Source organism: Doryrhamphus excisus, chromosome 6 (assembly GCF_030265055.1).
Source record: "Doryrhamphus excisus isolate RoL2022-K1 chromosome 6, RoL_Dexc_1.0, whole genome shotgun sequence".
NCBI lineage: Eukaryota > Metazoa > Chordata > Actinopteri > Syngnathiformes > Syngnathidae > Doryrhamphus > Doryrhamphus excisus.
The window spans coordinates 7,917,177-7,940,063 of NC_080471.1; the positions used below are offsets into that span (position 1 = coordinate 7,917,177).

The 22,887-nt window shown below is 41.1% G+C and overlaps 1 protein-coding gene across 8 annotated transcripts in view; it reads left to right on the plus strand.

Moving 5' to 3' along the window:
- The first annotated feature begins 21 nt into the window (after positions 1-21).
- LOC131131252 (ankyrin repeat domain-containing protein 26-like) overlaps positions 22-22,887 on the plus strand; it is a 47,276-nt gene continuing 24,410 nt past the window's right edge. For 6 of the 8 annotated variants that reach the window (XR_009130166.1, XR_009130167.1, XM_058075772.1 and 3 more), the window contains exons 1-18: positions 22-776; positions 3,351-3,590; positions 5,638-5,752; positions 8,155-8,328; positions 8,408-8,514; positions 8,598-8,735; positions 8,849-8,949; positions 12,508-12,539; positions 12,627-12,687; positions 12,764-12,781; positions 12,933-13,163; positions 15,049-15,117; positions 15,186-15,232; positions 18,798-18,994; positions 20,316-20,483; positions 22,045-22,078; positions 22,168-22,303; positions 22,399-22,612. Coding sequence is in view for 6 of the 8 variants with exons in the window: in XM_058075772.1 (XP_057931755.1) it covers positions 3,439-3,590; positions 5,638-5,752; positions 8,155-8,328; positions 8,408-8,514; positions 8,598-8,735; positions 8,849-8,949; positions 12,508-12,539; positions 12,627-12,687; positions 12,764-12,781; positions 12,933-13,163; positions 15,049-15,117; positions 15,186-15,232; positions 18,798-18,994; positions 20,316-20,483; positions 22,045-22,078; positions 22,168-22,303; positions 22,399-22,612 (1,994 nt within the window). In the remaining 2 variants the exon portion in view is untranslated. The remainder of the gene's footprint in view (positions 777-3,350; positions 3,591-5,637; positions 5,753-8,154; positions 8,329-8,407; positions 8,515-8,597; positions 8,736-8,848; positions 8,950-12,507; positions 12,540-12,626; positions 12,688-12,763; positions 12,782-12,932; positions 13,164-15,048; positions 15,118-15,185; positions 15,233-18,797; positions 18,995-20,315; positions 20,484-22,044; positions 22,079-22,167; positions 22,304-22,398; positions 22,613-22,887) is intronic. The other 2 variants (XM_058075773.1, XM_058075775.1) reach the window with 2 other exon arrangements.

Below are 22,887 nucleotides of genomic sequence, written 5' to 3' on the forward strand. Positions count from 1 at the left end.
TCACATTCATACCTATGGACAATTTGGAGTGGCCAATTAACCTAGAATGTTTTTGGAATGTGGGAGGAAACCGGAGTACCCGGAGAAAACCCACACATGCACGGGGAGAACATGTAAACTCCACACAGAGATTGGCCGAGGGTGGACCTGAACCCTGGTCTCCTTGCTGTGAGGTCTGCGCGCTAACCACTAGACCGCCGTGCCGCCTGTAAAAGTATCAATGTCATTCAAATCAGTTTAACTGAATTGAATTTTCATTATTAGTCCCATCAAAAATGTAACACGCAAAGTAAAGGGGGAGCTAGATCAGAGTGGTTAGCGCCACACAGTGGGGTGTGTGTTCGAATCTCAAACTCACTTCTGTGTAAGAATTCTCATCTCTGTGTGGCGTTAGCATGTTCCGGGTACTCGGGTTTCCTCCCAAATTCCAAAAACATGCTCGGTTAATTGGTGCCTTCATATTGTCCATAGGTATGAATGTGAGTGTGAATGGTTGTTTGTCTCTATGTGCCCTGTGATTGGCTGGCGACCTGTCCAGGGTGTAGCCAGGATAGGCTAATGAGGATAAGGGGCATAGAAGGGGAGGAGGAGCAGGAGCTAAACGATCTGATACTGACACAATATTTGGATCGATCCGCCTACTTCCTCAACGGACGGCTTTAAGACGAAGACGATCAAATGGCGTCACAACGAAGTGAACACCAAGGACTCTGGTGGACGTGGCCCGGTCCTAAAGACCGTGCTCGTTGTTTCCCCGTCTCCTCTGTGTAACACAGGTGAGGCAGCAATATAAAATTCCCATCTGCTGTTACGAGATGATTGGTGTCCATCGGCCATGTTTTCCTTTTAGATTGTACATGTTAGTTTACATGTCCACTATCCCCCGTTTTCAAAAGTTGACGTTTAAAACGACGTCACTCGGCAGAGAGAACTAATAATTAGTGCGCATTGACGCGTGTGACAATAAAGCCGTCGAAACCAATGATCTCATGACGCGTCTGAGATTGTCGTCCTTGTCTTTTGACTTCCATTTGTTGTAAAAACTTGAAAAAAAATTACATAACGCGCATCAGAGATAGAGTTGTGCGACTGATAACCAACATGCTCGAAACAATTTGCTTTAAATTAAAGTTGAATTATTGCGCGGAGCCATCTCGCTTTCGGAAAGTGTGGGTACGTACAATCTTTTGTTTTTTCTAATTTGCTTAAGTAAAAGGCGAAGCAACTTTCGGCTTGTTAAATACTTTGGACATCTATTACGTAATGCGTTAATGCCAACAAATGACGTCATGGCGAGGCACTGCTGTTTTTCGGTATAGGTGGACAGCACACGACAAATATTCATATTGGATCGATATTTTTCAGTTATTTTCTAAAATATTGTTTTAGTTAGAGGCACAAATCACAAAATCATACAATGATCTTGGAAAAAAAAGTCCCAAGTATAAAGCATTGGTATTTGCGATACTAGCCCAGTATTTAGGCCTTGCTCACAAACATCAACTGTCCTGCCCAAGATAGAAAGATATTAAGATAAAGAGATTAAGATAAAAAAAATCACAATGGAAGCTAAATTTTAGCACAGATTTGGACTTTTTAGGACAACCGTTTGAAACTTGAATAACAGCCTGTTTGAGTTTTAATGTCGTTTTCAATAAATTGCTAGCTTACAATTGTTTACATTGTCCCTTGCTTATTCATTTTTATATTTGAATGCTAGATGTAGGTGATACTACACATTTTGGTAATGACCCATTGCTAAGTAAATACAGGGCCAGTATTGCCCATTTTCTTTTGTTTAGGTCCCTAAATAAGTGATTTTTGCCTTCAAGTTCTTGATCATGATTATAATCAGCATAAATGACCCATTGCTAAGTAAATACAGGGCCAGTATTGCCCATTTTCTTTTGTTTAGGTCCCTAAATAAGTGATTTTTGCCTTCGATTTCTTGATCATGATTATAATCAGCATAAACACATTACAACGTGTAACACTTATTTGTGGACAATGTTTAATTCAAAATATATGAAAACATGTAGGTTCCAGCACGCCCGCAACCCTAGTGAGAATGGTATAGAAGATGGATGGATGGATGCAACATATGCAACATTCATTTTCTATGCCTCTTGCCCTCATTAGCGTGGCTGGGGTATGCCGGAGCCTATCCCGGCGAGCACCTGCTAACTTTTCATTCATACCTGCGGGCAATTTAGAGTCGCCAATTAACCTAACATGCATGTTTTTGGAATGGTAGAGAAAACCTACTCGCAGGACATGCAAACTCCACGCAAACTCCAATGGAGATTTGAACCCAGAGCTCCTGACTGTGGTCAAACTATGTAACAATATCAACAAAATAATAATGTCTCCCTTTGATTATATATAATTCAGTGTTTCCCACAGGACTGTAATCTATTTGTGGAGGTGGTTTGGAGCAGTAGGTAGCATTCTTAGTTATGATGCCTGTGTATGTATCAAATACACATGTATATTTAGATATTATAGCTGTAACAAATATGTTCAAGGATGGCTTCTCTAGTTCAAGGATGGCTCATATGTGATGCTGGTTACCTGTACAATTTAGAATTGAGTTTGAAGTTCTCCTCACATATAAAGCACATCATGGTCAAGCACCAACATATCTCCAGAGAGCTCCTGGAACCCTATCAACACAGGAGAACACTTTGTTCCCTGAACCTACAATTACTTCCTGGAATTTTTAGAAGTTGAATGGGAGGCAGACACCAGATCCCTTTTTTTAAAGTTTAAAACTGATATGCTTATACTGTATGCATCACAAACACTTCTCTATGATCCTTGGACTAAGACTTCTGGTTTGATCTACCATCTCTGTTTCTATATCGCAACCAAACCGGTCAAGACGGACGACGCCTCCCCCACCCCGCCCCCCCGGGTTTCTTCCCCAGAGGGGGGGTTGGAGGCTAGCATGCACACAGAATAGTGCAGAAGAGTGTAAAGTTGTAGCAATTATAATAGTAGATAGTAATATATTGTCATATTTTTTCATTCAAAAGTAATGTTAATCTTGTCTTGTCTTTGTTCTCATAGACCCAATCCTGTGTTTTGAGAAAGTCTTGAGAAATGACACCCCTATAGATTTTTTATGATTGTGGTTATATTTAAAATGTATTACTACTATTACTACATTTTTATTTTGTGGTATTAAATTTTAGATATTTTTTATTTTTGTAAATTGTAAACCAATAAAAATTGGGTGACATGATTGATCCCCCCCCCACCTCTATTTGAGGCTCAGTGCATCAGTGCAAAATCTAAAAACTGCTGTGTACTACTGCTGTGATGGCTTCTAATGTATCTCTCTCGCATAGGGATGAAAGCCGCCATTGGTGATCCTTTAACACCAGTTAAGTAGCAAATAGTGGCGGTGCGAAAGCATCGCTTTGCTGCTGTGTCAGGATGAAGAAGCTATTCGGCGGGTTAAAGACCAAACGATCACATGAAGCCAAAGAAATTGACAAGCTGCACAGGGCTGCGTGGGAGGGCGACATGTCCAAGCTGAAGGAGTTTGCCAAACCCATCGACATCAATGAGGTCGACAAGCAGAACAGGTCAGTGTGGAGCTTGACACGGGTTTGTGATGAGAGTATGTAGTTGCTGCGTTCCAGGGGTCAGAATGAGTAGGGTTCAGTAAAAAGTAGAAGTTTTTTTTACTTAAATACTTCAGCTTATCAAAAAAAATAAATATTGGTCAGTGAGAACACAACTGAAAACAAAATGCAGTTTTTAAATGAAACTGTTGTTGAGCGATTCCTCAACAATTAAAGTACCTTGATTACAAAAAATAACCAAGGATTTTATTCCGCCTTGAGGAATCGCTTTTGTTACCAATGCGTTTGTTACCCGAGGAGACGATGAAGAAGGAAGCGGATGGCGCGGGAAGAAATTACAACGAAGGGGACGAAGGAAAACAAAAAAGTTACAATTTTGTCGCCAAAGAAATTAATAAGACAGACAGAAAATGTGAATCACGACACGGCACTTACGTACCACGACACAACATCTTATATATCGTCTCTCGAATGGAGCAGAATATAATTAATTTAGCGCAGATCGGTGAGTTTATAGGGGACCTATTATGCTTTTCCCACTTTTCTGACCTATAAATGTAGTTAGAATGTTGTATTCTCGTGTTAAACTGTGCCAAAATTTCAGATAATGAGGTTTACGCATTTGGAAGTGAGCCCTGAAATAAGTTTGCGATGCCTCAAAAGACTTGAGTTTTCCTTTCCTTTCATTTTAGCAAACTATGTTCTCCACCCGTTCCATCCTGCCTACACACGCTTCTTCAACTCCTTTTCACAATCTCCATTGTTCTGAACTGTTGACCCTAAGTACTAAAATTCTCCACCTTCTTTAGCTCTTCTTACCTGTAACCTCACTCTTCCACTTGGGTCCCTCTCATTCACACACATATAGCCCGTCTTGCTGCGGCTAATTTTCATTCCTCTTCTTTCCAGGGCAAACCTCCACTCTTCTATCATCTCCTCCACCTGTTCCCTTCTCTCGCTACAAATCACAATATCATCTGCAAACATGATTATAAATTATATTTTAAAAACATACATCGACATTTGTTAGCAATCTCTATACCATTCGCAGCTAGCAGCACAAAATGGAAGTTCTTTTATGCACTCGCGAGTGTGACCTGAGTGGGCATGCCTGCAGGTGGGCCGTGGGAGGCATACATTAAAACAGACCATTTTCGCGGGAACCACAAAATCCAAAGAAATACGTCCGAATAGGTGCAGATTCTGGAAGAACTAGAAAGCTTTGAGTTCTGGTTATCTTGTGTAACCGCTCTATCGGAGTCTACAATCCAATAAAAAAGGGACGAAAATTTAGCATAACAGGTCTTTAATGTTCTGGTAAAACAAGTATATTTATTTTGTTAGGCTTGAAATAAGCTATGAAAATAACTGTTAGAAAAATGAGTAGCTACTAGCCGGCTAGCCGGCGAGGTAAAGTAATTCTTATTAACTCGCTCCCAAAGATGTATTTATACGTCTTTTACCTTTTTGAAAAATGTCTGGGATTGAATGAGTTAAGAATAATAACAACAATGTCTCGCTAGCTTGGTTCTTATGCAGGTGCCATTATGTGAATAAAGCATTGTTAGCGCTTTGTTTTTTTTATGTTTTTTTTTATCTTTAGAAGACACAGAAAAAAAAGACGTGTTCATGATGGACGAAATAAAAAAATTTGGTGGTTAAAAAAAAAAAAAAGAGTAGCTCTTGGCTATTTTCATTTTGTCAGAGTAGCTCTCACAAGAAAAAAACCTTGGTGACCCCCTAATATAGCCAGTAGTACATTTGAACGTTTACACTTCATCTATGTGATTGGTATCAGTTTTGTTATTAGACGATTTCACTCATGGATGATTGGTATCAGCAGCATAAAGCCTTGATCAGAGCATCCCTAATAGAAAGCTTCTTTCAAACACTGCATTTTGTGTTGTCTTGTCATTGACTAGTATGTAAATCTGTTTGATACCCTGAAAAATTTTAGCAACAGACATGCGAAATAAAGTAAAAAATCAGGAAGGGGGCAAACAATCCTTCACTGTATATAAAGACAAATGGATCTCTCTTGTTACAGGACAGCACTTCACATCGCTTCTGCCAACGGAAAGGTCGAGGTTGTGAAATTCCTTCTGGAAAATGGAGCCAGACTCAATTTAGTCGACAGTCACAATAAGTCTGCATTAATGAAGGTAATCCTGCACATTTTATTCGTGGTCATTTTAATAGTGAACAGGCTATCAACAAAACCGATTAACTTTACTACCGCACTTTTAATCCTTCCTGTTACTAATAACAAAACCTTTAGAGCAGGGGTCTCAAACTCAATTTACTTGGGGGCCACTGGAGCTAGGGTCTGGGCGAGGCTGGGCCGCATCAGGTCAAAAAACCAAAAAAACGCATTTATTAAAAACAGAAAAATGAATAAACTTTGCTTTTGTTCCGATTTTCTACACGAAAAGCTCTGATAAAACATTCCACTGTTCTCAAATATCTTAATTTTTATTTTTCTACACAAAATAAGATGAAAAATAAATAAACAAATCAAGAATAAAGAAAATCAATCAGTAATAAATTAATATAATAATAATAAAACAGCAAATAATAAAAACTTAAGAAACCACATATAGTTGGTGGGTAGACAAATTATTTTTTTCAGATTAAAATGAACAAAGCATTATTAGAGCCCTGTAGACATGACAAAACACGACTATAGTCACATTTATACTCTTTTTATTTACAACATATTGCGCAACTGCAGGGTCTTGAGACACATGCTAACTCGCAAACTAGAGAGCTAGCGACCTCAACGGTAGCCTTCAAGTTATTTCCTTTAAACTTAAATAGCCAAAAACTTACCACTTCCACACGGATAGGGAGGATAACTATTAACAGTTATTTAACCTTTAACATGAACATTAATCAAACGTAATAATTTTTTCTGGGTACATGATACCATACAGCATCCATATCAAACTTGCGCGGGCCGCACTAACATTAAACTTTCATATCAAGGCGAGGGCCTAAACTAGCGTCCTGTGGGCCACATTTGGCCCGCGGGCCGCGTGTTTGAGACCCCTGCTTTAGCGCTACACAAGGTCTCGCAAGATAAAAATCTGGCACAATTTCTTGTTGTCAGAAAAGCTGTATCGTGAGAACAAGGCACCCAGAAGCCTGTCAGACTGTAAACTATGGCATCACTACAATAAATGATAACAGTAATATGGAAGTGCCAGTGTGCAAGGCCAGCACAGCGAACCGCTGCTTGCTACTTGATGATGTCCAATCAGAAGCTGTAGTAATTAGTTTGAAGTAATTAGTAGTTCTACATTTGGCCGATTTTAGTTACATTTGTCACCTCACCCCATGCAAATGTTTGAAGTTGTTTTTTGCACCCTTAATCACTGAGCGAGTCTTTTGGCGCTCATTGCATTTTGTAACACACACCGAGAGGCGGGGTACACCCTGGACTGGTCGCCAGCCAATCACAGTATAGCAACATTGCCACTATACTGTATTTATCAAGCAAGTTGTGGAGTGAGTGGAGATCCATCTCCGTGATGCCAAACAATGCATGAAAGCTGTAAAAATCATCTTCCCTCATTGCAACCCAGCCCTTGTTAACTAGAAAAAGCTATTCATTCATTTTCTACCGCTTTTTCCTCATGAGGGTCGCGGGAGCCTATCCCAGCTGTCTTTGGGCGAGAGGCGGGGTACACCCTGGACTGGTGGCCAGCCAATCACAGGGCACATATAGACAAACAACCATTCACACTCACATTCATACCTATGGACAATTTGGAGTCGCCAATTAACCTAGCATGTTTTTGGAATGTGGGAGGAAACCGGAGTACCCGGAGAAAACCCACGCATGCACGGGGAGAACATGCAAACTCCACACAGAGATGGCCGAGGGTGGAATTGAACCCTGGTCTCCTAGCTGTGAGGTCTGCGCGCTAACCACTCGCCCGCCGTGCCGCCTTAGAAAAAGCTATAATGTTGCAAATAACTAATAAAATCACAAAGATTTGTATTTATTCATTCATTCATTTTCTACCGCTTTTCCTCACGAGGGTCGCGAGGGGTGCTGGAGCCTATCCCAGCTGTCTTCGGGCGTGAGGCAGGGTACACCATGGACTGGTCACCAGCCAATCACAGGGCACATATAGACAAACAACCATTCACACTCACATTCATACCTATGGACAATTTGGAGTGGCCAATTAACCTAGCATGTTTTTGGAATGTGGGAAACTTCACACAGAGATGGCAGAGGGTGGAATTGAACCCTGGTAAAACGCACCTGCATTATTTTGTGACTTAGTTAAATAAAAAAAGTGTTGGTCCAGTCATATATTTTCATTGTACTTTTCGTAAAATGAATGTTAAAATCTGGTCTGGTCTCGTTCTGGTGGGCCCAATCTCATGCATTGTCTTATCTTGTAAGGTGGGTGACTCCTGACACCCCTAGTAAACAGATACATGTTCATCACAAATTAGCTATTACTCCTTTTCAGGCATGTTGATTTGAGCAAGTTTCTACCTGTGATGTAATTGTCCACTATTGTTTCCTAATTCTGCTCCGTTCCATCAGGCAGTGGAAGGGCAGCACGAGAACATCGTGGAACTCCTGCTGGAAAACAATGCCGATCCCAACCTGATGGATGAGAAAGGCAACACGGCGTTACATTTGGCATCGAGCATCCCAAACATCTCTTTTGTTCTTATGCTTGTGAAGCATGACGCTGACATCAACGCCAAAAATCAGGTTGATTGTCTATGCAGTTTCATCATAAATCTCGTCTCTGTTGTAACTTTTGAGTATTTTGATGGCTGCGTTTTTTTAGGAGGGACTTTCACCGCTGACTGTGGCAGCCCAAGAGGACAACTTAGATGTAGCTGACTTTCTTTTGAAGAAAGGTGCTGATGTTAATATTTTGGACAAAAGCAAAAGGTTGGCAACAAAACAATGCGACACGAATAGAACATCTACAATAAAGTATTAAACTGCTTATCCTTTTTTACTAAAACCTCCAGGTCACCTTTAATGTTCGCCGCTGGCCAAGGGCACTCCAGCATGGTGCAATTGCTCCTGCAGTTCCATGCAAATTCTACACTGAAGGATATCAAAGGACAATCGGCAGAGTACTATGCTCAGACAAAGTACCATGACCAGTAGGTTTATCTGTTGCGTTTTTTGTACAATATTCATATATACTCCCATGTACCCTCAGCACTGTGGGGGCCCACAACATGATGACATTGTCAGCGTTCTGACTCTCTTCTAGCTGTGTCTCCCTGATTGCCAAGCACGGTACCCAACGGAGCCTGCCGGGATCCCTGTCTCATCCAAGTAGAAGGACATCAAAATCAGACACGTGTAAAGACGGTAAATAGTTAATTTTATTCATACTTGGTCATAGTATTAGCAATAGAGTTGGTATTGCACAGATACCAGGTAAACAGGGCCAGTATTGCAGGTACTGATTCAAGATCCTTGAATGCGTTTGTTATTTTTCTTATTTTGTGATCATTGTTCTAAACACAATACAACACACTGATTTTAGGCAATATAAATTCAAATTCATATATTCAAATTCACAAATCAACCAACTTATTTGTGACTAGTTTAACAATATACAAATAAAACAAGTGCGCAAAATGCAGTCAATAGTCCAAAATAACAACAGAGCAAGAAAAGTTTCCACCTTGGGTCACACATAAAAGTCCCTAATGGTTAACGTTGAGTATCTGACAAATCCGATAGCTGTGCCAAATTGGTAATTGGTACCCGGCGTACCCGTAGCCATAAGGAGCAAGCTGGTGCACTAGAAATGGTGCCGGTGGTGCTTAAAAAAAAGGGAAACCATAACTATTGCATGTCTCGTACAAAATGTGTACATTTTTTTATGGAATTGGGTGACATGCACTTTGAACAGAATAGCAATATAATTACCACAGAACCATAAATAAACAATAAATAATATAAATTCAACACCTAAATATATTAAAGGGGACCTACAGTCCGGACCGGAACCCAAAATGCAGAGAGAGAAGGGGCTTGTACAAAAAAGTTTATTATCAAGAAGTGTCCCCGTAGGGCAGAGGTCTCAAACTCAATTTACTTGGGGGCCACTGGAGCTAGGGTCTGGGTGAGACTGGGCCACATCAGGTTTTCCAAAAAAAAACAAAAAAAAAAACCCACATTTATTAAAAACAAAAAACTATACAAACTTTTTCAGTGCTTTGGTTCCGATTTTCTACAATAAAAGCTCTGATAAAACATTCCACTGTTCTCAAATATCTTCATTTGTATTTTTCTGCACAAAATAAGATGAAAAATGAATAAACAAATCAAGAATAAAGAAAATCAATCAGTAATAAATTAATATAATAATAATAAAACAGCAAATAATAAAAACTTAAGAAACCACATATAGTTGGTGGGTAGACAAATTATTTTTTTCAGATTAAAATGAACAAAGCATTATTAGAGCCCTGTAGACATAACAAAACACGACTATAGTCACATTTATACTCTTTTTATTTACAACATATTGCGCAACTGCAGGGTCTTGAGACACATGCTAACTCGCAAACTAGAGATCTAGCGACCTCAACGGTAGCCTTCAAGCCTTTAAACTTGAAAAAGCCCAAAACTTACCACTTCCACACAGATAGGGAGGATAACTATTAAGTTATTTAACCTTTAACATGAACATTAATCAAACGTAACATTAAACTTTCATATCAAGGCGGGGGCCTCAAACTAGTGTCCTGCGGGCCACATTTGGCGTGTTTGAGACCCCTGTCGTAGGGTGAAGCACAAACCAACACAATGAATAAACAAAAGTACAACTACAAGAGCAGGAAAACAAATCACAGTAGTAAAAAGGCTACCGGAAAAAACGTCTCAAGAACATAAACAGAGCTGACAGAGGTCAGCGGGCAGAAACCAGCGGACAGATACTCACAAAGACTCAGATAAAAGCCAGAGAGCGAGGGAACAAAGGGAACAGCATGTGGCCGAGAGCGGAGAACGTGCGACAGGCAGACAAGGGACATCAAGGTTGCTTGACGGGCAATCTGGCGGTTTTCAGGTAGGAGCAAGGAGCTTATTTAATCCCAAACTAATTGGGTTCAGGTGTGCCGGAGGAGACCTCCTGCTGCCACTTGTGGTGCGCTGAAAGAAGAGTAAGCAAGCAGCGGCAGAGCGACACACAGATCATGACAGTATGCCCCCCCCCTCTTTTAAGGCGCCAGATACCTGGGTTATCTGGGTGTAGAGTTTAGGGTCGAGGATACAGGAGCGGGATAACCACAAGCGCTCCTCAGGTCCATATCCCTCCCAGTCTACCAGATACTGCAACCCCCTACCCTGTCTTCCCACATCCTGCCTTCACGGTGTAGGCTGACTGACCATCGATCAGACGCGGCAGATGCGGTGGCTCGGCCGGATGGCATAGGGGGCTTGAAGAGTTTGATACATGAGACATGGAAGATCGGGTGTACCTTGAGAGATCGCGGGATCTTGAGCTTGACCGCGGTAGGACCGATGATGGAGGCAATGGCATAGGGTGCCAGTTTTTTGCTAGAGACAGCTAGAGGTAAGTCCCGAGATGACAGACATACCTCCTGGCCGGCTCTGTACTCTGGTGCCGGGATCTGGTGGCGATCCGCTATCCTGTTTCTGGGCTGCCATCCAATTAAGCACAGAACTGATCTCCCTCCACACGCGGCGAGCCCTCGGGAGGTGTGCCTGGATGGCAGGGATCACCACTTCCTTTTCCTGTGTGGGAAATAGTGGAGGCTGGTAGCCGTATGCTGCCTTGAATGGTGACTTACCTGTAGCCGCGCTCTCCAGGCACTTGTGAGCATACTCGACCCAGGGGAGGTGGGAGGACCGTGCCGAAGGGTGTCTGTGGCAAACACAACACAGCACAGGGCTGCCCCCAAAGTCGTGGTTTGTCCACTTGTGTAAACTGCAGTCCTCGACAACATGATGTCAATGGGGATGCCGTGCAGGTGGAAGACGTGTCTCACAAGTAGTCGAGCTGTTTCCAAGGATGACGGGAGCTTGAGCAGGGCCACTAAGTGAACCATCTAGGAAAAGCGGTTGATGATGTCCAGGATGACCGTGTTGCCTCTGGGTACCGGGAGTCCAGTGATTAAATCCAGAGCGATGTGAGACCATTGGCAGTGAGAATTGGCATTGGTTGGAGGAGGCCTGCCGGGGGACGGTGGGAGGGCCTGCTTCTGGCACAACAAAGTCTTTGACATCTGTAGTCATGGTGGGCCACCAGAAGCTCTGGGCCAAGACGAACCGCGTGCGTCTGGCCCCCGGATGGCAGGAGAGTAGTGTCCCCACAACCCAACCTCAAATAAGTAGATGATGATGGATGGAATGGATGGACAATGGATGGAGTATTTACAACCAAAGCAAGAAGGAACTCAAATAACGGCACAGAAATGATTTCAAAAACAGAATGACGTAACCAATGTTTTTGAGAAATATGCCCAAGTTTCAAGAACTTGGGAATATGAATAACCATTATGCAAGAAGTCCCCAGTTTTACAAGAAGTTTTTTTTGTAGTTTTTTTCAAACTAGTGTAGTCACCATAAATGGCACTATTAATAATTAATGTAGCACCAAAATTAGGCTCTTATATCTAGTTAGTCTTTTGGTCTGGTTACCGTCTTACTACTGTTATAATAATAATACATTTTATTTGTATAGCCCTTTTCAAAATACTCAGACACTTTACAGAAGAATGGAGTTGAACAAAAGCAAGTAAACAGTAAAAGATACATAAAAATACAACATTCATTAGTGGTTATGGTATTGAATTTCTTGTTAGATCTTAATAAGTCCCTACAAAGCCATTCCTGCAACAAGCATTATTTCCCCTTATGCAGTAGAAAATAAAATGATGTTGATTCCCACAGGTGGACAGATAGAAGATGTCAAGCAGAAAGAGGTAGGCCCAATGCATACAACTCATGATGGATATATTCGGTGAATCTAATATGGATTTTTTATTTGTCATTTGGAATTTTCTCTATAGAGTGAAATGAGCGATTTGTTGACGTTCCTGGACAAACTTGAAAAACGCACCGGAAAATTTGGTAAGTGGTACTTTGTGAAGTAGTTTTTCAGGAGCGTATGAAGTTTTAAAACATGTTAATTTTGTTTCTCTGACAGAGTTGCAAGAGGACTTGGGTGAGTTTATGTTGAACGAAAACTGAAACCATACACTTTCACGAGCAAAGTTATACTTAGAAGCATCCAATTCATCCAATCTGATCCATAAAGAGTCCAACTGTTGTCATGGTGTGCTCATTAAATCACACCTTGCTCTTGTTGCTATCAGACTGGGATAAAACCAGCAATGCCAGTAAGAGAACACTGCCTGGATGCTCTGTGGCTTCTCCTGCATCTGAGGAAACACCAGTGTGCTCCAGTCCCTCTGTCGAGGAGAGAGATGATGTGTTTCCAAAAGTGACTCGAAAAAAACCCTCAGAAGTGAAATCAATCAACTTGCATGTCCTTCCGGCGCCATATTCCCAACCTCGTTCAAAGAAGATGCTTTCAGAAAGTGACAGTAAGCTTCAAAGTGTCCATTCCTTCATTTGTTTTTTTGACACCTATTTTATTGACATGCCATTTAAACAGGATACAAGCCCTAGCTACTTATTGGATTATTAAAGCCGGGGGTGTCCAAAATTTTTTTCACTGAGGGTCATACTTAATCGATGAAAAGGATGCGAGATTTGCTGCATTGTGATCATTTTCATTTTGTTTAAAAAAAACCAAAATGAATTCAACTCAGTCATAGCTTATAAAAAGGTGCTTCTCAACTATCTTGCAAACTTTGTATTTGGTTCACAAGGTGTATGCAGTTCTTTTTTTAATAGAGCCTGAACTGGTTTAAATATTGAACTATTTGACAATTTTTTTGTTTTATGAGATGCTAACTTTTAGGTTTTTATTGGCTGTGAGCTCCAGTCATCCTTTTTCTGGGTCATAGAGGAATCAGTCTCAGTAGTTGAAGGCCAGACTTCCCTTGCTCCTGGCATTCCCAGGCCAGCTAAGAAACATAATTACTCCAGGTTGTCCTCGATCTACCACGGGGCCTCCTCCCGGATGAGCATGCCTGGAACACCACACAAATGAGGCATCTGAAGTAGATGCTCAAGCCCGCTCAACCGGCTCCTCTCAATGTGAAGGAGCAGCAGCTCTAATCTGTGCTCTTCCCAAATGCCAAGCTCAGACCCTAAGTGAATAGACATAGCAGCATCCAGGAACCCTGTACTCCCCAGAGGACCGCCCACAGGATACAACAAGGGACATGATTGGGAACTCCCGTGCAACCTCCAGTAACCCTTGCAAGGGGTTGGTCCAGTGTTCCACACCCAGGACAAACAACACATTGCACATCCTGTAGCTAACAGTTGTAACCTCAACAATCTGGAATCATCTTTCCCTGGAGGAAGGCTGAGTTGGAACTCTTACTTTGGTCACCCCTCATCCCAGGTCGTACTTTGGACACCCCTGATTTAACTGGACCCTCTGAAGTGAACTGGTTTTGACGGACATACTAAAATCTAGAACCCAACTGCAGCTCGGCATCAGCCCTCACAGCGAGTATTTGTATTGCAGTAAATTCTCAGTGGAATATACTATAGAAACACATTTTGGCCTGTATAAAATAGCAATATAAATGTACGATCCACCAAATATGACTTAACAACTATTATTGTCTACAGTCAGGCATGGTGGTAGGTATGCTGGAGCCTATCCCAGCTGACATCGGGTGACAGGTGGGGTACACCCTGGAGCCAATCGCAAGCCACATTTAGACAAACAATCATTCACTCACACTCATGGAGTCACCAATTAACTTAACATGCGTGTTTTTGGAATGTGGGAGGAAACCGGAGTACCCAGAGAAAACCCAAGCAAGCACGGGGAGAACATGCAAACTGCACACAGAGATGCCCAAGCAGAGATTTGAACTCAAGTCTTCCTGATCTCCTGACAGTGTGGACAATATGCAAACCACTCGACCACCGTGTGGCCCACAACACGAGTGAATGGAAAGAATTGTCTTTCCTACAGTTTAGACATGGTGGTGGTAGCATCATGGTCTGATGCTCCATGAGTGCTGCCAGTAACTGGGGATTTTTGAGGTGGTATTATCTCTATCTTATCTGTGTCTTGCCCCATGTTAAGCATGGTGTTGGGAGCAAACAGTAAATCTACACTAATCTCTATAATATTTGTCCTGGAAAAAGATATTCTGCAATAAAATTCTTTCTGAAATCTGAGCAATGTACTCACTGTTGTGAGATAATGCATTTTAAATCTGAGGTCCCAGGAGATTTTGAATGTATTTTTTCCGAGTATCGAAGAGACTGTATGTCTTTTTGTGTTTTTCTTTCAAATTAAAAAAAAAAAGATTTTTCTGTTGAATTTCTCCTCTGTAGAATCTGACGTTTCAACACTGTCATGCTCTGAGGTCAAAGATGACGCCCAGCTGGGAGTGGTTCCAGCAGGTAAATCCCCAGTGACCATTTCTAAACATCCTTTTTCTGTTCCGTGTAAAGACAGTGTCTCTTGTCAGTGTCCCCTAGATACTCGCCAATGACAAGGCTACCCAACAGACAGAAGGTGAGAAATAATAAGTATTGTCGTTACTCATTTATGTTGATATGTAAGTGGGGTGGGGGTGGGGTGGATTTTTGTCATCACTGAATTGATGTCATGGCTGAGTGTAGTGTGACATCACTGACCTGATGTCATGGCTTTGTATCAGATCTTTAAGATTTCTAGTTTTGTCTTTTACTTACAGTACAACATAACCTCTTAAGCAGAAGTCTGAAAGGTTCTGCCATTAGCCAATCAGAAAGAAGCATTTCATTGTTAAGCTGACTGTCACAAATCATGTAAATTAGATGAATTATTTGTATGTTTGGGACCCACATCAGTGTCAGCCAGTCGACCTCTATTCAACCTGTGTGATGTCAAGTTGTAATGTATTGAACGGTCCATGCCATTAATTACACTGTTTTTGTATACTGCACAGTTTTTGACGGATATGTGTATAAGCAACATTGGGCTTGTTTGTTTTCTAAAGTCACATGTTTCGTGAGTCGCTGGTTGCTTTTTTTGGACTTGTTTTTGAACACCAAAGTAGAGCAAAACGGGAGTGCGTTAGGTAGTTTGCCCCTTTTCCACACTTCCATTTCCTGGTCATCACGGCCGACCAGTCGAATCGGCACGCCCCTCAACACACTCAGGCACATGGCACATGCGCCTTTCCTCTCTAAGAGCCGTTCAAAAGACTGGCTTATTATGTTATTATGTTTATTATGTACTTTTTAGAAGTCAATCGGTAGTAAGCCGTTTTTTACCAAGGAAGCAATCACTGGCAACAGTTTTAAGGTAAGAGCTGTATTAGAATATTTCAAATTGACACATCCCATCAATATATATTTGTTACGTATGCAATATTATTATTTCATTTGGCCTGTGTTATGGTAATGGTAATGGTTTTATTTCATTTGACCATTACCATAACACAGGCCAAATAAAATAATAATATTTATATAAAAAAGTTTATCTTTGTAAACTTTTCATAAGCTGGCTACGTCACTGTTGTCCTCAATTTGTCCTGGATAAATACTGAGGGTTGTGTCAGGAAGGGCATCCGGCGTAAATATTTTGCCAACAAAACTTTGCAAATCAAATTCAAGACTTCCATACCGGATCAGTCATGGCCCGGGTTAACACCAACCGCCATTGGTGATGTTCACCTACTGGGTGCCGGTGGAAATTAGGTTACTGTTGGTCAAAGAAGGAGAGAAGGGAGATGTGTCCCTTAGAAGAGAGAGAAGAGGGGCGCCAAGAACTTGAATGTTGGAACTATGACAGGAAAAGGTAGAGAGTTGACATGATGCAGAGGAGGAAGGTAGACATTCTGTCTGTCCAGGAGACCAAGTGGAAAGGTAGCAAGGCTAGAAGTTTAGGAGCAGGGTTCAAGTTGTTCTATCATGGTGTAGAAAGGAGGTGAAATGCAGTAGGAGTTATTCTGAAGGAGGAGTTGGTTGAGAATGTCCTGGAGTTAAAAAGTGTCAGATACGGTGAATGAGTCTGAAGCTACAAATTGAAGGTGTGACGTTCAATGTTGTCAGTGGGTATGCCCCACAAGTAGGATGTGGAGTTGGAGGAAAAAGAGAAATTCTGTCTGGACCTTGATGAAGTGATGCAGAGCATCCCAAGAAGGGAAGAGATACAGAAGGTGGATAATTTTAAGCACATGGGGTCAACAGTGAAAAGTGTGTGCAGGCAGGATGGAACGGGTGGAGAAAAGTGTCAGGCGTGATGTGTGATAGAAGAGTTTCAGCTAAAATGAAAGAAAAGGTATACAAAACTGTGGTGAGACCAGCCATGTTGTTTGGTCTAGAGATGGTACCACTGAGGAAATGACAGGAAGCAGAACTGGAGGTAGCAGATATGAGGATGCTGAGGTTCTCTTTGGGAGTGACCAGGATGGATAGGATCAGGAATGAGTACATCAGAGTCATGTTACATGTTAGAGGCCTTGGAGATAAGGTCAGACCAAAGGAAGACCAAAGAGGAGGTAGTTGGTGTGAGAGACACAGATGTGGAAGACAGGGTTGGATGGAGGAGATTGATTTGCTGTGGCAACCCCTGAAGGGGAAAGCCATAGGAAAAAGAAGACAACTTTAAAAAATATTTGTATTCGGTAACAATTAAAACACCAGAAAGCTGTGTTTCTTTGTGAGACCACAGTGCATGCCCGGGTCAGCCAATGTAATGAGTGACTGGTGTTCCACAGTCGGGGGTGGGGCCAGGGCGACACAGTGACACTGTCTGCCCCTCACAAGGAGGAAGAGGCTCAACTTAGTTTCATCCATATTTTGCTTTGTAAACACTACCTTTCACCTCAACTGGGTTTCAGATGCTGTTTTCAACTATCAGTAATAGCCGAGTTTGACCGGGTTATTATTCCGTTGGCTGCATTTAGTTGCTATTTACTTCTGCGGTTGGGCGTTCTCCTGTTGGCTCTGTTAGCATTAGCTTGCTGATGTTTAGGCTATTGTCAGTATAATGTTCACATTCGCTTTAAACGGTTTGACAAAAGCCTTCAATACAATCAATCACAATATCCTAACAAAAAAATTATAAATGTAGGGAATCAGGATTAATTTTGAATTGGGTCAAAAGCTACCCAGCTAACAGGAAGCAATATAATCTAGGAAAATACACAAGTTTGAATACTACATGGGGGACATACTTTGTCCTGTATTGCCGTGAGAATCAACACTTGTCTGGAACGGATTCAGTTTTACAGCTTAACACAGACTATACCAATCGACGCCAGCGTGTTCGACCTCTGCCTTATCAAAGCTATTGCTGGTCGAGGTGCAGAATCTGGAAGATCGAGAAAGCTTTCTGTGTGGGTTATCTTGTGTAGCTACTCTATTAGGATTCTACAACGCAATACAAAGGGCAGAAAAAGAGCATAATTCGTAAGTCCCCTTTAAGAATTGTTATTGTCATTTGTGCAATGCTTTGTGGGTAATGCAGTATGACGCAAGTAGAGTACTTCATGTGTGGTGCCGCCCACTGGTAATTATGGGCAGTGGAAATAATGTGCTGTCACAGCAGGAGTGCTGTCACTGAACTTAAGCTGGACCTAAGCAGTGCTGCTGATTTGAATGTGTTTACTTTCTAGTTTTTTATTTACATTGCGTTCAGTTCATATACATTGTTTTGGTGTCTTGACTGTTTATTGCATGTTTGAATGTACAAACGAGACGCATTGACATCAATTTCTTTGTAGGAAGTATTGTATTTGTACTTGTACTCACTTACAGCGCCGCCTTGCCACCTCGAGTATGGCAGCGACTTTGACGTATGTACAGTCAGCACTACGCATATGGTTTTGACAACTTCACTGCACTTCCTGTTTCCCAGCATGCTTTGCTTTACTCTTGCAGTAAATCGCTGCTAAATTACATGTTTTGAGCTCACACCGTTGATGTTTATTCTGAATTTGTTGGTCGTGTCTGTTGTTATCTTTCTGTGATGTTAAACTCTTTCCGGAGGGTATTCCGAGATGATTCTTTATATCATTAAGTAAAACTAAGTAGGTGAAATTATGTTGACAACGCTAAACAAAACTGACCCAGACCTGCTTCTCTTGCAGTGGTCCCAGGTTGCCATAGAGCCCAAGAGTGTTTCAATGAAAAATACCAGTGCTTCCAGTGACATGATTGGAAGGGCATCAGAGGGACATAAACATGACAAACATCATGAGAAGTTCGGTTCAGCCAGCCGCAAAGAGATGTCCAGTCTACCTGATATCTCTCATTATTCACAGAGAGTGGCCCCTGCTTCAATGAGGTATGCTTTGGGCTTTTTATTATTGCTAATATTTAGCAAGATAACACTACAACAAGTAATGACATATTGTTGAATGTGTGAATCAAGGAATCTATTTTTGAATTTGTGTAGTTTGAGTCAGTATGGCAGTGACCAATCAATGCTTATTTTAAGGCACAAAGTACTGATGTGGGGGGAAACATGGGAAAGATGTTGGATTGCTGTGGACGGGGATGTGTTGGGTGGCGGTTTATGTTTTTTTTGTGGTGGCGGGTGTTTGGTATTCAGGAAAGGGGGAAAAAGGGGGGGGGTAATAACACTATGCCAGGGGTGCCCAAACTTTTCCAGGTCATACAGAAACACAAGGGGCCCACTTTGATATGTTTGCGGCATGAAATCAGTGAACAAAACAACATCTTAATATTGTGTTGTATGTGTCAATATACAGCTATTGTTAAAATTGTATTATCTTAAGAAGAAACAAATATGCACCCAAGCTGCACTTTAGGCACCCTTGAGTTCTGAAGTAGCCTGTTCCCAAACAAAGAGAGAGTCGTCCCTCCTTTATTGCGGTGAATTGGTTCCACACCCGAATGCAATAGTGAATTTCTGTGAAGCAGCATCCAATATTAATATAGACAACTACACTGTGCCTTTGTAGTTGTGAGGGGTAGTGGTGTCATTGTTTTTGCGTAATTACCCATGACATGTTAATGTAATTGTAATGGACCCTTTAAGAAAATAAAAATAGTAAAAAAAAAAAAAGGAAAACAATCTTTGCGCTGTTGCTTCTTTTTGTGGGTTTTATGTCACAGACATGAATAAGAAGAGCGACATGTGCTTTCATGTGAGAACCTCAAAAAACAAACAAGTCAGTGCAGTCTTTTTGAAAAAAAGTACCCAAAGCAACCAAAGTCATATATCTGCACACTATTGTGCATAAAAAAATACATGTTTCATGTTGGTGGGGGGGTGATGTAATACAGGTAATGTACTTTTTGGCCCACAACGAAAAGTAGGCTTTGAGTCTTGGCCCCCTGTGCGATTGGGTTTGACACCCCTGCAGTAGCCAGTCCCATTATAATGTGTTATAAGGGCAAACCAAATCTGGCGGACCGCCATAAATGAATGAATATGGGGACATTATGATGGGCAAGGAAACAAATGAACATCTTCCATTTTATTTTATTTTTTGGTAAGCAATTCTGTTTTTATTGTAATTTGTTAATTTAAGTCATTTTAGATTTCCATGAAATTGCTCAACTATGCTGCAATCGGGGTAAAGGTTCGTAGAGGAATTTATTTTTTGGTTATTTATGTGGTTTGCTTTGTATTGAATTAGCAAGGCACTGATGGAATCACAACCCTCACATCACCGGACGCCAAACATGAGAAATGATGAGCCAGTTGGTGGCAAGTCCCGCGCATCCAGAAGCCCTCAGCGGAACACCAGATTGCTCCATGCAAATGATGACAGCACTATAAGTGATTTGTCGGATGATGAAGCAAGGTATGTGTGATGGACTTGCAGACGTAGCATGATGCAGTACAAGTAAATGTTAAGTACTTTTCCTTTTCCATTAATAACATTAAAAATGTAGATTACTACCCAGATTAGATTACTGCTTCTGTGTGATTGCTGCCTCCAAAAATCACACTTCGAGGTGAAAATGCCAACATAGCCTGTCAGCAACGTCAGACCTTTCAATTTAGTTTAAAATCAGCCAGACTGTGTTTTATGCTAAGATAAACTTGGGGCTGTGGTGGTGGGCTGCATGGGAGGGCGGACTGCTACTGCTGTTGCAGTACTCCATCTGCAGTACTCCATCTGCATTTTTAAAATGACAAATAACAATTTTTAATGACTTGCTTATTTAGCTTTTTTCAACAACTAGCAGAACATGAACCGAAAACATTGCAAAACTGTTCATTTAAATGACATAATACATCTTCGCTCATTGGTCTGATTTGTCATTAAATACAACTGTTATACTGTATTTTGAATGGAACAAAAAATACTAAGAGGTGAAAGAAATATTCTTTGGTAAACTACTCAACAACGTAATAACCACTTGTAGCGCAGAGCTAGCTAGACGATGCCAACCAGGCAAGTAAACAAAACATACCATAAAGTCAAATGAAAGATTGCAAGTTGTTCATGCGATTGTCAGCAAGGCAGCCAGGCTATTTGGGTGCATGCGTAACGAATAAAGCACAGTGCAAAAATGTAATGATATTTTAAATTGTTTTCAAACTAATTGTGGTCACTATGTGTGTTTATAGTAAGCTACCTGTGTATCTATATAGCATACAGTATATAGCCATTCATACAATACATTACTAAAAATTGTCTTTATTAAGAAAAAAAAAACAATTTTAAGGTGTGGTGGCTTTTATTTTGTAGTCACGCACTGCCACAATCAATTACATGTAGTGGAAACGCTGCATTAGTTACTACAAAAACAACCAATTATCTAAAAATGTCCTCCAATACTTCTCTACAAGAGAGGAGAAATATGATCTCAGGGAAGAAGTACATTTGAAACACTTCTATGCTAGGACTACGTTATGCTAGCCATAGCATTTCAGTATGTGGAATCAAACTATGGAATGGATTGAGTAAGGAAATCAAACAATGCACAACGATGAGCCAATTCAAGAAACAATACAAGTAGTTGATGTTTGCTAAATACAAGGATGAAGAGTCTTGAACCAGTCATGATGTGCTACATATATCACTATATTGACACTTACTATGGTACCCATTATGTCATTGGATCACCTTGTACTTCGGTATGAGGTGCATTATTAAAAAAAAACAAAAAAAACCTTAAACTGTGTTATGGAAAGCAGGAAGTGAACAAATATAACAGTTACTGATTGTAAAAGTACCAGATGGAGGGGTAGGATTTAATAAGAGTTGCTTCTTCCTACTCCTTTTGGACATGTGGAACTGGGAACTGATTATGGGATGCACTCAATTGTAATCTGATGCATGTTCAAATGAAATAAAACCATTACCATTACCATTACCATTACCATTACAATAACCGCCTGTTTTTCTTTGACAGCAACAAGTGGAAAACAAAACCAAAGAAGAAAAAGGTAACTGACACTACATTCTCACGTCTAAAAGTGAGTTTGCAGTTAGAAAAAAAAAGTACATTCTGATGACGTGTCATTCACACATTCAGCAAACTGACGAAATTTCTGAAGAGCTTGATGAGATCACATCGTCGTCTTCGCTGACTGTAGATGATTGCGATCTTCGCATGACAACCACCAAAGGTGTGTCTCTTATGCCTCCAATTCTGGACACTTTACCTCAAGGTAATGCCCGTTATTTCCATTTTATCTCCAACTTGTAAACAAGATACTCATATAAACATACATATAATCTCTATATCATCTAATTGATTCCTCAGACCCTGCAAGCAAGATGGTTCTAGGGGAGATTATGAGCCAACAAAGTAAGCACCCCTTCCTGAAGGCAAAAGACCCTCATGTTCGCATGGATTCGCTGAACAAACTGAAAACTGAGAGGACAGAGTTAAAGAACCAGCTGGAAGAGGTCAGAGATGATAGATGTGCCATGGAGCATAAAGAAATGGAGTTGCAAAGCGAAGTCTCCAACCTCAAGTAAGGATATATTCTGCGGTGCTTTCAGTGTACAGTGGAACTTTTGTCCAGTTTATTTAGACAACCTGTTTCTCCGGAGCCAAGTCCTTATTATTAAGTCAATGTCAAAATGATTGATTGGTTCGTTTATAGAAAAGTGGAAAAACAATGGTAACAAACTGTCAAGGGTTATTGACCATTCTCTTACGTCTCCTAAATGGCCAGGCAATGGCTAGTTTCGGTTTCGATTATCCATCCATCCATCCATTTTCCTCCGCTTATCCGGGTCGCGGGGG